The 13450-nt window shown below is 37.0% G+C and overlaps 1 protein-coding gene across 1 annotated transcript in view; it reads right to left on the bottom strand.

Moving 5' to 3' along the window:
- Positions 1-4741: 4741 nt before the first annotated feature.
- Positions 4742-13450, bottom strand: part of LOC110442515 (tissue alpha-L-fucosidase-like) — a 9244-nt gene continuing 535 nt past the window's right edge. Inside the window, exons 2-8 of the mRNA XM_021486162.1 lie at positions 12080-12186; positions 10855-10985; positions 9816-9949; positions 8787-8884; positions 8042-8174; positions 7235-7405; positions 4742-6525 (exon numbers count right to left, since the gene is read on the bottom strand). Of these exons, the coding sequence (XP_021341837.1) occupies positions 6186-6525; positions 7235-7405; positions 8042-8174; positions 8787-8884; positions 9816-9949; positions 10855-10985; positions 12080-12186 (1114 nt within the window). The 3' untranslated portion in view covers positions 4742-6185. The remainder of the gene's footprint in view (positions 6526-7234; positions 7406-8041; positions 8175-8786; positions 8885-9815; positions 9950-10854; positions 10986-12079; positions 12187-13450) is intronic.

Genomic DNA, 13450 nt, shown 5'->3' with positions numbered 1-13450 from the left:
TTTATAAAAGTACCTTATAATATAAACATGTACATGGCTATAAACCAGAAATCCTGTATATTAATTAGACTCGTTCATACCCAGAGGGTGTAGGATAGTGAAGGTTTTCAAATAGAGTAAAGTCGAGGCTTGCTAAGGGTTTTGCCCCAGTTTGAAATTCCCCTTTCCTACACTCTTGGACATGAAAGAGTATTTTTTTCTCATTCCAATCACTAGAATAAGCTCAGAAACCATGAAAATGCATTTGGAGACTGGCCACCATTTTGAAAATATCGATCCACCCCCCCTTTTTAGACGAAAACGAATTCACCCAGCCAGATTTAGCATATCCGATATTTGCAAATAATGTTTGTGCATAAGAATTATTCTTATCTTTCTAACGTGTACGGTAAATATATCGTAAAAGGTATTAATTTCATCATGGCGCCTTTTCCGCATTGCGGCATCGGAGAGTTCCAAATTCGTGATGTCACGTCATTGTTGAGCCATTGTGATGTCACGTCACGTGAAATGGGATGTAAGATAGAAATTTCCTACACCCCTTTCTTACCCTGGACAGCTCTATCTTACACACAGGGAAATGAGAGAAAAAGAATTCCAAGGCTAATCGGGTATATGTTTGATTTGTTTTAAATGTTGTCTCCCTGAAATGTTTCAAGTAACCATTATTAAAACAGATGACAGTTTTGTGGTTTTAGGTGTGAGCTTTCAAAGTTTTAACACAAAGTGAATCACTTGCAAGACCTTGACTAGGTTAATTTAAATAAGTAGTGTATATACTGTTATATACAAAATAATGTTTCAAACCAAGAAATCAAATTGGCTGTACAAAAAGCTGTTGAATATGTACAATTTGGTAATACAAATTTGACTCGAGCTACATAAACTTTTCTACAAACAAATCGTGTACATATTTTTTGTTTTGATTTTTTATCTTTTTGAAATGTTGAAATTTGTACCTGTAACCAGTGTTTTATCTAACTTTTTTCTATCAAGAGAGGAACAAATTATTTTGCAAGGACAAACTTGTGATGGATCAGAGTGGATCAACATTGATAGACCATCATTATGAACTCACCTGCTCAGAAGGGCGAAGTAAAAAGCAAAGAGTAATACTACATGTACCGGTATATATCAAAGTCAGAGCCAATATTGAAAAAAATTGATGAGTGAAATATAGCCTTTGTTGATATGGTTGTGATCACAGGGGCCTGTACCACTATAAGCAATGGTTGTGAGATTCTACCCAATATCTATTAAAATATTTGCTGCTGCTTTTGTGAATGACACTTGTTTCCTTGAATAAGGATATCTGCAGAACATAGCTTCCCAGGTTTTTGAGTGGGAAATTTTACAGAAGAAACTAAAAGAAAAAAAAATATTTCCAATATATTTTGTATTGATATTCAATTGATTTCTCCACTAAAAGAGTTTGTTTTTGAGGATAATAAAGTTTATGTAATATAAAAAGAAATCTGTTTGTTGTATTTCTTAAAAGCTAAACAATGAAGCCTGTAAATGAACTCATGGATTAATTCTTTGTCTTATTCATGCATACTAATAGAAGCTGCAATGGAAAATTTTGACATAAATTGTACCACTTGTAAAATCAAACTTGAATTTTTGCAACAATTATGAAATAAATTATCATCTTGAAATATAAATTAGCGTTAGCGACCTGGATGGACGAATGTTGGGGATAGTATGGGAGGAAACTGGACTACCTTTTGATACACAGATTTTATTCTGTCTATACGACTTGAAAATCCTCTGCTGTCAGTACAATTTAAGACAATGTTATTAATTTGATCATCCACCTGGTCTTGTATCAGTTGTACTTCATTATGTAATGTCTACGGTGTGATAACTTCCCATTGCAGATAAATAAGGCGAAATGCCTTTTAAAAGGAATCAAGATCAAAAGACCATCATTATGAACTCATCTGCTCCAAAGGGCGAAGTGAGCTAATATGCCAGGATGTGGCATCCATTGTTCTTCGGTCCTGTGGGACCATATCAACTTTTTTACATCTTAATAATTAATTCTAAGAGGCTAAGGGTGATGATCAACATATTAGCCATTAGCATGATGCTGGGATGAAGGAATATCAAATTTGTTCAAATAAATTACCTTGACCAGCCCTTTCAAGGTCATGAGTAAAAACGATTAAGAAGGGTTAAAATACTACTTCTGAAAAACCCAGTTTGCCTAGGGTGATGATATTTGTCAAATGCTGGGATGAAAGTGTCAGATATGTTCATGATCACATCAGTCGACTGGGTTACCAAATGTTAAAAAATAAATGACCTTGATCAACTCTCTAGATCACAGGTTTCAAAACTCTTAAAACTCGCTTCAGAATAACCCAAAGGTATACAATGATATTTGCCTAATAGCATGCTGGGATAAAGGATTGTCAGTTTTATTCAAATAAATGACCTTGACCCACATTCAAGGTCACTGGTCAAATGTGTAAAACTTTTAAAAAATACTTAAGAAAAAGAAGAGGTCAAGGTTGTTGATATTTTTGACATAGCATGCTGGGATAAAGGGCTATCAGGCTTGTTTAAATGAATGACCTTGATCCGCATTCAAGGTCACAGGGGTCAGATGTATTAAAAACCGTATATATCGAAGCATGATGTGAAGAGTTATCATATTAAGCCTATTTATATAAATTTGACCTTGACCCAATTTCAATGTCAAGGATTTGGAATGAATAACAGGCCCATTGGTTTTTTCGCAATCTGCATATATGTATATTAACCCTGTAACATCTTTATGACTGCAGATGACACAGAAATCAACACCAGACCAATAGCACCAGCCTGTGAGAGCTTAGGGAATGGAAAAAAATGTATGGATGGTCAGACACATCATTGAAGTTTGATTCCATCAAGTGTAAGGTAATAGATACACAAAAAGCTAAGTCTGCATCACTCCCATTTTATACTAGCTAGGACACACCACAAGGCAGAATCTAAATTAACCTAGAGTTTTTTGAGCAAGAAAACAACCTTGATATCAACTGCATGTTTTAATCGACTCGATGAACATACCAATACTCCATTCAAAAATGCCAACAGTGTAATGAGAAAGAAATGTTTAGATCACCTGGCATGAAGGCCTTAGGTGATATTTCATCATATTTGGCCAGTAGCATGCCGAGATTAAGGGCTACCATTAATTTGTTCAAGTTAATTACATTGACCCACTTTAAAGGTCACGGGTCTAATGTGTTAAAATATTTAAATGACTTCTAAATAACCATCAGGCCTTGGGTGTTGATATTAATTCAGTAGCTAGCTGGAATGAAGGGCTCCCAAGTTTGTTCAAATGAATGACCATGACCTACTTTCATGGTCACAGGGTGAAACGTACGTGTTGAAGTCTTTTAAACAAGTTCTTCTCAATAACAAAAAGGCAAAGGGTTATGCTTGTAGCCTGTAAAATGCTTGGATAAAGAGCTTTCAAGTTGGTTCAAATGAATGACCTTGACTTTTAAGGTTACAGGAGGTCAAATGTGTTAAAATTTTAAAACAACTTCTTCTGAATAACTAAATCATCGGGTGATATTTGGCCAGTAGCATGCGGTGATGGAGGGCTACCAAGTTTGTTCAAATGAATGACCGTCACCCATATTCAAGGTCACAGGGGTCAATTGTTTTAAAAAACCAAAAGGTCCAGGGTGATATTTGGCCAGAAGGATGTTGGGATGAAGGTCTTCCAAGTTTGTTCAAATGAATGACCTTTTTGTCTGTATTAAAGGTCACAGGGGTCAAATATGTTGAAATCTTTAAATTGCTTCTGATGAATAAGTAAAGTGTACAGGGTGATTTCTTGTCGATGTGGATGACCTTGACACACTTTCATTGTCACATCTGGTCCATAGTACATAAATCTTCTCAATAAACAAAAGGTATAGGGTGGATATATTTCGCAAGTTGCATTCTGGGATGAAGGACTATAAAGTTTGTTCAAGTTCATGTCCATGTTTGACTTTCATGGTAATAAGGAGCAAATGTGTTTTAATCATTTAACAGCTTCTTCTGAATGACTTTATGTCAAGACATTGATATTTTGCCTGTAGCTTTATTATAGTCCACTTTTAAGGTTACAATTGTGAGATTAATTCCAGGTGAGTGATGCATGCCCATTGGGCCTCTTGTTTAAAAGGAATTCTTTTGCAGACATCAGATGCCTCATCACAGCTTGAATTAGGCCACTAAAAATCATTTTAACTGTCATATGCAATTCCTATTTTGTCCCACTCTATAAATCCCTATTTGTTCCCTACAATTAACACAAAGAGGACTATATGTTCAGAAGTAAACAAAGAATGAATAAAAACAAGATAGTGATCACAATAGAACATATTTTATTCATGTAAACAAATGGAATGTGTAAGATAATCAATACATGTATCAGTACATTGTACATATTTATACCATATCTGACCAAGTAAGTTCCCCATTTCTTTGTTAGAAGTGCCCCCTACCCTTTTGTTCTTGTCTATGTGTTCCCTCCCATCTGATTTAACAATTTACCACCTTTGTTGTAAAAAGTGTCCATTATAACAATTTCCAGAAGTTACTGCAATCTTTCTAATTTCTGAACGACTAAGCAGGGCACTTATCTGATCAAATACGGTACTATAAAATTTGAGAGTGAGTGAGCACTGAGCAGTCTACACAATGTTCAAAAATGAACATGTAATACAATTTCATATACAGTTCATTCTTTTTTATCATTAAAATAACAAAAGGGGACTTAAAAACAAGACTGAAGCCAAAATTGAGATTAATATTCCCAAGATATTTCCTTACCACATGCAATTCAAATATGACTTTGGAATGAACAAAAGTTCATAATAACGCCCATCTTTATTTTCAAAATATCCCCATTACATGGAAGGCAGTATATTTTTTGGACACCACAGGGTTTGGGGATATATCAAGGGAGATATATAACGGAATTCCTAAGCAAAAAGGAAAATGTAAAAATATGATACATCACTGAATGAGATTCATTCTCTAATCACAAAACATAACGCAGGGGTAAGGAACCAAAGTCAAGGAATGTTTACATTCATCTTCTAGGTTTCAGTAGGATGCCTAGTGGTATACAGAAGCCCTGTTATGGAAAAGCAAAACAAATAAACAAAAGGCATTCGGATATGTTTTGCCTGTGCCCTGCTTTGATCATCAATGTACATATCAGAGAAACTAACTTAAATGCAAAAACTTAATGTTGATGGAGATGCTGACAAAGTCAATGGACCATGAAAGGTAGGCCGCATCCAGCATTTGATGCATGGGTGGAGATACACTACCTAAGATGTATCTATGGTCCAAGTTTGGTTGGTCTAGCACTTATGTTTTCGGTGAAACTAACTTAGACGCAAAAACTTAATGTTGACGTTGCCGTCGCCAGAAAAACAACACCTTAGTCATGCTTCCGCTAATTTGTGGCGGTGAGACAAAAATGAGAGAAGCAATTCCTGAATCCAGATTTCCTTAAATGTATACTTGTGCTAACTAGTTTCAGCCTGCTAGACAGCCCCTCGGCAGAACACAGCTATTTGGCGACTGCTATATGGTAATCATGAAACAATTCAAATCTGTAACATCCCACACATTTTTATGTTATACATAGAATATACTTACAAGTGGATTTCTAAAATACCAGGCTAAATAAAACTCTGATACACACAATACACATGACTAATAACGCCAACACAGAAATGTAAAATGGATATAAATGGTATATATTCTACTACTGGTAAATGCGTAGTGTCAATTTAATGATATGCTTAGTGAAACAAATATAATTATACATGTATATGATGTATATTTATATAAAATATGTGTTTTAAACAGGTAATGTAAACATCTATTATGCACATTCTCGCCAATCTCAAAATAACTAGAAAAAGACATACCATAAATCGGGATCTTTTTACGTACTGTAAAAAATGAAATTTTTGCCCCCATTTTTCTTTCAACATGTATATATTTACGAGAGGTCAAATTCAACTTTTTTTTCAAACCTGTCCAACAACATGCAGTGAGATCTCAAACAGGAGCATTAATTTAACACAAGGAATGTTTTTTGAAAGATATTATTATTACAAAATTGAGCAGGAAGAAATGGTGCCCTATACACTTTATTTAGTCTCTGATGCTCAGTTTCTGGGAGGATTGCCCAAGTTTATCGGCACAAGTCGTTGTGGCGTCACCACATGCTCAAAGTCCGGAGAAACAACCTGGTTTTTCAGGTTGGTCATCTTGAGGACCCAAGCATCGGTGGATGGTAGAAGGGTAAACGGTACATCAGGGAATTCAACATGAAGGGTGTTGTTGACATCTGTCGTGAACTTCAATTTTCTGCCAGCAAAGCCAAGCATCTGGATTTCAGTGGTTGCCATAGGAACAGGGGCAGATAAATGAAGAGTGTTGTTCTCTGGCCAACTGAGGACAGTGGCATATACAACAGTCGTGTTGGTCGTCTTTTTTGTTGTGTACCTAATAAGCAAGCAGAAGAACACAGGTTTCATCATCTGGTCTTGAGATCAAGAAAAATATTACAAAATATGGTGTCTGACTTGCCATTATGAATGTGCATATCAATTTTGGTCGTAATTGAACCATTTTTAATAGATTTATTGCATGGAAACTGATTAACCAATCAGAAGTGTGTAGCCTCATTAATTATGCGTAAAAATATGCTCATTTGTTCACAGGAACGTGATTGGGGATTGAAAAGTGAAGAAAATCAAATTTGAAAAATGAGGAACAGTTTGACACACTTCAACCCCTTAGAAATTCAGAATTTTTAAATATTACTTAACGAATCATGAACTTTTCATAAATCATAGGAAAAAGAGCAAATTCTCTGAAAAAGGGAAGAATCAACTTGATTCCTGTATTTAGCAATCAGACTTAGCCTCACACAAGTAAATATGAATGTGCATACTGAACTCATTTTATTTATTGATGAAATCATTGAAAATCAGTCCAATTATTACATTGAATTTCTCTTCATTCTTCAACAAACATCATGAGTATTTTCAGTTTACAGCATTTGTTAATTTGGTGGATTTTATTTTCGCATGATTTGTACAAATAAACAAAAACTATTTATAGCCAAATCACAAATATCTGTTTTATGGTACATTAAAATTGTGTTACTATGAACTATCACAACGTAATTATCTCTCGTCACATTATTTACCAAACGTCCTTGGTGATTGTGTCATTTTGTGTGTGCCAGGGCTTCGAGGCATAGATGGCCTCTCCGTTGACCTTCATCCATGCTCCAAATTGTCTCAGTATTTCTTCAAACATGGGTAGGATGCGACCGTCCGAGTTTGGTGGCACATTCATCAGCAAGTTCCCTCCACAACTGTATGTATAGATAACAACTGGTTAAACAACTGTAGAAGAAGTTGATTGATTTGAGAGTCTTGACAGTGCTATGTACATGTATGTATACAGTATAATTGATGACCCTGTTCACAGGTTCATGTATTAGAACTGTATCCTGGAGCTTCACCAACACAACACTTATAATTAATAATAATTATAATAATTCAAGGTTCTTATATACCGCTTTATCACAACCTAGTTTGCAGGTCGTCTCAAAGCGGATCACAAATTATTATCCGTGGTTATAGGGCCTTTGCAAACAGCCAATATCTTTCTCAACCCCCTGTGGAGCATACAGCCGGTGTTGCCATTTTGGCGCTCACAGATAGCATTCAGCAATTCTAGCACTGCCCAACCAAATACTCATTTACAGCTGATCAGACTGGAACAAGCGGAGTTAAGTATCTTGCTCAAAGATACAACACAGTGCCGTGCCGTGACTCGAACCCGCAACCCTTTTGGTCACGAGTCTGGCGTCCTACCACTAGACTACCGTGCCTCCTCAAGCATATGAGCACATATGGACTCAAAAGTACAAAAAGGTACTTCAGTATCAAGTTAACATTTAACAATGACATCGTACATGGTTTCCACTTCCTACTTGTTTTCTCACCTTACAGTCTGAGCGAGCTCTGTCACAATCTCGTGAAGTGTGTAGATGTCGCCTGCCATGATTTCACGACGTGTACCCCAGCACTTGTGGTCGAGAGTCATGGCGTTCTCCCACTTATGGGGCAGCAGTTTACCTGTCGCAAAGAGTAAGAAACTGTCCTCAATATTTATCAACCAAAATTTATTCACTGCAGTCAAAAATTAAAACAAGATGAACTCCAAATTTAGTCCATGTTATTTTTGTCATGCTTCATCCTACACAAATGCTGTAGTTTCCAGATGTATTTAGTGTGAAATCCTTTTGAGATTTTTTTTTTATAAACAGACAAGAGATCTATTCATATTTTGTATATACTTCGAGTTGTAGAAATATTCGTTGTATTTATATTCGTGATTTCATAGCAACCACGAAAACAAAGAAAGTGTATGCCTACGAACGTTTCATGTTATACAATAGTTGTTGTCATATTTATTTGAAATTTCAGTATTCGTAAGCCATTCTTGTGTAACAGGAGTGGAAAAATGCACGGCCAGACTGGTGTTTGAACCTGGGACCCTCCCAAATCTAGACAGACGCTCTAATCAATTGAGCTACCTGGTCGCCAGCAATCGAACCCAGTCTAGTTCCGCTACATTTAAGTTTGTATAAAAAACTTTTCTTGAACTGAGGTTCAAATGCATACCGATACATTCCCCAGACTAAGGCGCTAGGTCAGAATCGGAGATTACCATGGTGACGGCCCTACCTGGGTTGTAACCGTCCTTACAGTTCCAGTAACCACCATGGTGACAGTCTGTCCCAACTCCCCACCGGTCATTGACCACAACAGTATCCTTGACCGGACTGTAAATAAGGGTAAACATAATTCTCACTGAAAATATGTATCAATCTTGACAGAAAAAAATATAAATGAAGGATGAATATATTATAAACAGCTCTTGTGTTACAATATTACAATGACGATACATACTATTCACTTAAAGGTAAGCATCAGGTGAATATATTCCATGCATAAAATAAATATAATCTATTTCCATTTTTTTTTTTTAATTTCCAATTCAACAGACCCAAGGGTCCACCTACAGAATGGATAACAACATTACAACACAAGAATGAAATATCACAGTCAGTTATGCATGTAACACAGACTAAAAGATACTCATATGTAAAACAAAAGGAATTAGTGATAGCAAATATTCTTTAACCTTACTTTGAACTCGACAAGAGAGGAACGAAACATATCACAGTCTGGTGCAAAATCAAGATAGTTAAAATTACATTGAATCCTGTTTAAATTAATACTATACTTTCTAACATTTATTCTACTTCTCTGGAAGTAAACTGGTTGAAACGAATTGATCGTAAATTACGACCAGGGACTAAAATTCATAAATAAGCAAATTATTATGAGCAACGTATTATTATATATTTTTCACACAAATCATGTACGCATAAACGTGTAGCAACATTTCAACTAGTCTCTCTCTTAGGTTAATACTGAGTGACCTTGAGAAGGACAGGGTTGCCAGTTTTTCTTGAAATATTGTGACACATTGATTCATATTTTTAAACTGATGAATCCTATTGAGATACAAACATTTCTTATTTGTCAAAAATAAAAAAGTTCAAGTCAGCCAAAATAATTAAATTCAAATAAAATGCCATGGATAATGACTGAATTAAATACAGGTTGCCTTACCTATAATTTTCTATCATGATAAAACTAAGCTTTTTTTAAAAATTATAACTAATTACTGTCCTTAATGATCTGTACCTGTCGTTGTAGAGCCAGGCGAGGAACTTGGTGGAGTTCCAGTAAGTATCTGGTGCCATCCAATGGCCGTCGGACCAGATCACATCAGGTTGGTAGTTGTTGACCAACTCGAACAGCTCTGGCATGGTCTTCCTCTGTACCACGGAAAAGGGGAGATAATCAAGTCTGACCTTTATAATTGTTTGCTTGTTTGAGTGTTTTTTAAGTTCACTTCACTTTTACCCCCCAGTGGTTCAGTTATCCAGCAGATGACAAAGCCTCTTAATAATTACATCGCCGAAGTTTTTACAAACCCGTAAGATAGTTGAGTAAGACAGGGGGGCACTAAGTATTTGTCCGTCTATATAATATTATTAGTATTGCTCGACTTAACACAAATTTAGATATTTGGCTACATGATATGTCGTAGTGTTTTATTCATGTATACATACATTAACTTTACTTATTTTACCACAATCATTAAACAAATGTATAAAATTATATTAATCACTCTTGTTGGCCTAGATAGTAGCATGCAGTGAGTCTTCATGTGGGAGAAAACCCAGAGTACCCATGCAGAGAAAACCCACATGGTTAGGCAGGTGACCCATACATTTTCACATCCTATCAGGGAATCGAGCCCAGGCCATCTTGGTGAAAGACAAATGTGATCTCCACTGCATCGCCAGATCACCCATAAATGTATTTTCACAGCACAAAGCAAAATATAGTTTTTTGACCATGGAGCTTTCGTCTCATTCACAACATTTTCATTATCACTAGTGGCTGATGGCCAGCTATTACATGTACCGGTAAAATGTCATGTTTTATCAGAAGTTGGTGGTCAATGTGTGAGCTGTCCAGCTACCTAGTCCGAATAATTCGGACTACAGCTACCATGTAGTTTTTCTTTGGGTTTTTTTGGAATTTTATGAATTAGCATTTTCATTGCTGTTATTATTACTGCTGTTTCAAGAAACTCAAATTCTCAATTATTTTTGTTGTAGCAATGCAAAATATGAGATTGCATACTTAACCTTTCACTTTGATAATAACTCACCCACACAAAGTTCTGTGTTTTGAAGTGATTGGCTTGGTCTTGGAGAAATTCTGGATTGTAGAACTCAAACAGAGAATGGTACACCCCAAATCTCATATCCTTCTTCTTCCTTACTGCTTTGGCTAGATCACCTGTTGTGAAAGAGAATTTAATTTTAATTTAATATAAACCTTTGTAAGTAATCTGAAGTGTTTACCATAGTTTGTACCCATTGTAAGTATTAATCTTGTCTACAGCTAACTGATAAATGATATGAACCAAGTTGGTGTAGTTTCAGTCTTAATCTCTCTGCTAAGTGTACATGTAAGGAAAAGAAGTCAGATAATGTGGACTATATATGCTGGTGTTAATTGAGAAATTTCCAAATTGATTGTAAGGCTATGGCAAAATAAAAGTATGTTTATTATAGGGCTTTATGTACAAATTTATACGTAGTCAGTCGCAACAGTTTACTTTTTAAATACATGATTTTTGAGAATTGAGAATGCATGTATTTTATTTTTAAGTTTATTTACTTAATAAATTCACTATCTAATGCAATTTCTGAAATTTTGATTTTGAAAAATCGAAATTGACCGTAGCAATACCGATGAAGTACTGGTGTTCTATCAATGTAAGAGCCGATGTGCTACCACTTTTCTGTCACCTTAGTGTTACCGATGCACCGCAGATGTTATACTGAGGCGCCGCCGTTGTTCTACCGATGTGCCACCGTTGACCGGAGCTATAGCGGAGTGATACCGTACCGTATCACCAGGAACGGTAGTACATCGTTAGTACATCGGCGGCGCATCAGTACTGCTTCGGTGGTATTCAGCAGTACTACGGTACACATTGAGGCCACCGAGAGCTATTACGGGGCGTTACCGGTGCTCTACCGATATTAACGAAGCCATACCGGAGTACTGCCGTTGTATTACCATTGTAGTCCTGTTGTTCACTCTGGAAGCGCAACGGCGGAAGTTTTTGAGCATAGTCAAACATTTTTTCCGTACTTAGCCTGCCGTTGCTAAATTTTTCGCCGATGTTCTGACGATGTACCACCGTTCTTAGCGATGTGAAACTGTTGTGCTGCCGTACTAGTACCGATCCCCGATAATCGCCAAATTTGTGCTCCGGTATAGCTCCGGCGACCCAAATCAGATAGATGTGACAGGACCTTTAGCAGGCCCTAAACATACCAAAATAAATCTCTGCTTTGGTAAATTGATTTTTATGGTCATACCTAAAAGATCTCGCTTAGGTCCAACATCACCAGCGTTCCAGTTCCAGGAATGTTTGGAGGGCCAAAGGGTGAAGCCTTCGTGGTGCTTGGTGACAAGCACGATGTATCTGAAACAAGGTTTAATACTTTTATACCTGCACAATTTAGTTTAATCCCTTCTGGATTAAGCATCCTCTAATGCACAAGGCAGGGACGGGTGGGTTCCCAACTTCTTCACATTATGGAGCCAGACCAAGGTTTGAATCCGAGTCCCTCCAAACTCTAGATGGGCTCTCTACCAGTTGAGCCACCTGGTTGCCAACAATCAACCCATTCAAGTTCCACTACACTACCCCCTCCTTTTTGTAAGGCCCCCCCCCCCCCCCCCCCCCCTAAGACAACACATAATTCAATGATTTATTTGTTCGGTGTTACTGTCGAATACAGGCTGTTTCCCCTAACTAAAAAGTGCCTTATTTTCCCAAAATGACCAAAAACTGAGGAATATATTCCCAATTTTGATACATATAATGCTATCTTTTCCCAATTATTAAAGGAACAGGCTGGTCAGGCTGTTGTAAAATTAGCTAAGATACCAAAACACTGCTACATGTATTTATAAATTGCAAAATTAAAAAAAAACAAACCATTTGTACTCTTGCTACTGAAGACCTTCCAGGGTCTGGTCTCGCCCCTTAGGACTTATTCATTGCGAGGTCACACCATGGAAAGGGTACACCCCTGCAGGTGGGGAATCGGTAAAAGAATACACCTGCTATTACCCACTGCATGTATCATAGAAGGCAACTAATGTGGGAACCCCCTGTAGAACTGGGGATTTGCTTTAGACTGTCCTCTATTTAGGGTCACAAAAGCGACCAAAATAAATCTGCTGCACCCATTGCAATATTTGGGATCTTTATCTTTCTTTCTACTTCTAACTACCTTTTATTTCCTAACGTCTTGCTTGGCAACAACTCGCTCATAGCCTTAATGTTGAGCGTTCGCCCAGGTGAGGAAGGCAATGGGTTCTGTCCCCAGACCAGGACATACCAAAGTCCTCAAAAATGCTAGTTGTTATTCCCCGCTTAACATTCAGCATTTAGGGAAACGGCAACAACTGGTTCACCTGTTGTCAGTATAATGTGACCGGGCGGAATGCTGTGCTGGGTTCTTTTGGCATGGTATTTCAGTGAGATAGCACTATAAAGTCGGCATTCAGATCTGCGCTATCACAAGGAGGCAAGCAAACCAACATACCCTGTCTCCTGCATACACACACACAACGGTGTCAAGCATGCATACACTGCACACATAGAGCCCGTCCTTAAATGGTAATAGGACGTTAAACAAAATTATACCAAACCAAACCAAACAGGTTGAGCCCCCCCA

Source organism: Mizuhopecten yessoensis, unplaced genomic scaffold, assembly GCF_002113885.1.
Source record: "Mizuhopecten yessoensis strain PY_sf001 unplaced genomic scaffold, ASM211388v2 scaffold716275, whole genome shotgun sequence".
Classification (NCBI taxonomy): Eukaryota; Metazoa; Mollusca; class Bivalvia; order Pectinida; family Pectinidae; genus Mizuhopecten; species Mizuhopecten yessoensis.
Note: the sequence above shows the minus strand (reverse complement) of the source record. Positions and strands in the feature narration are given on the sequence as shown.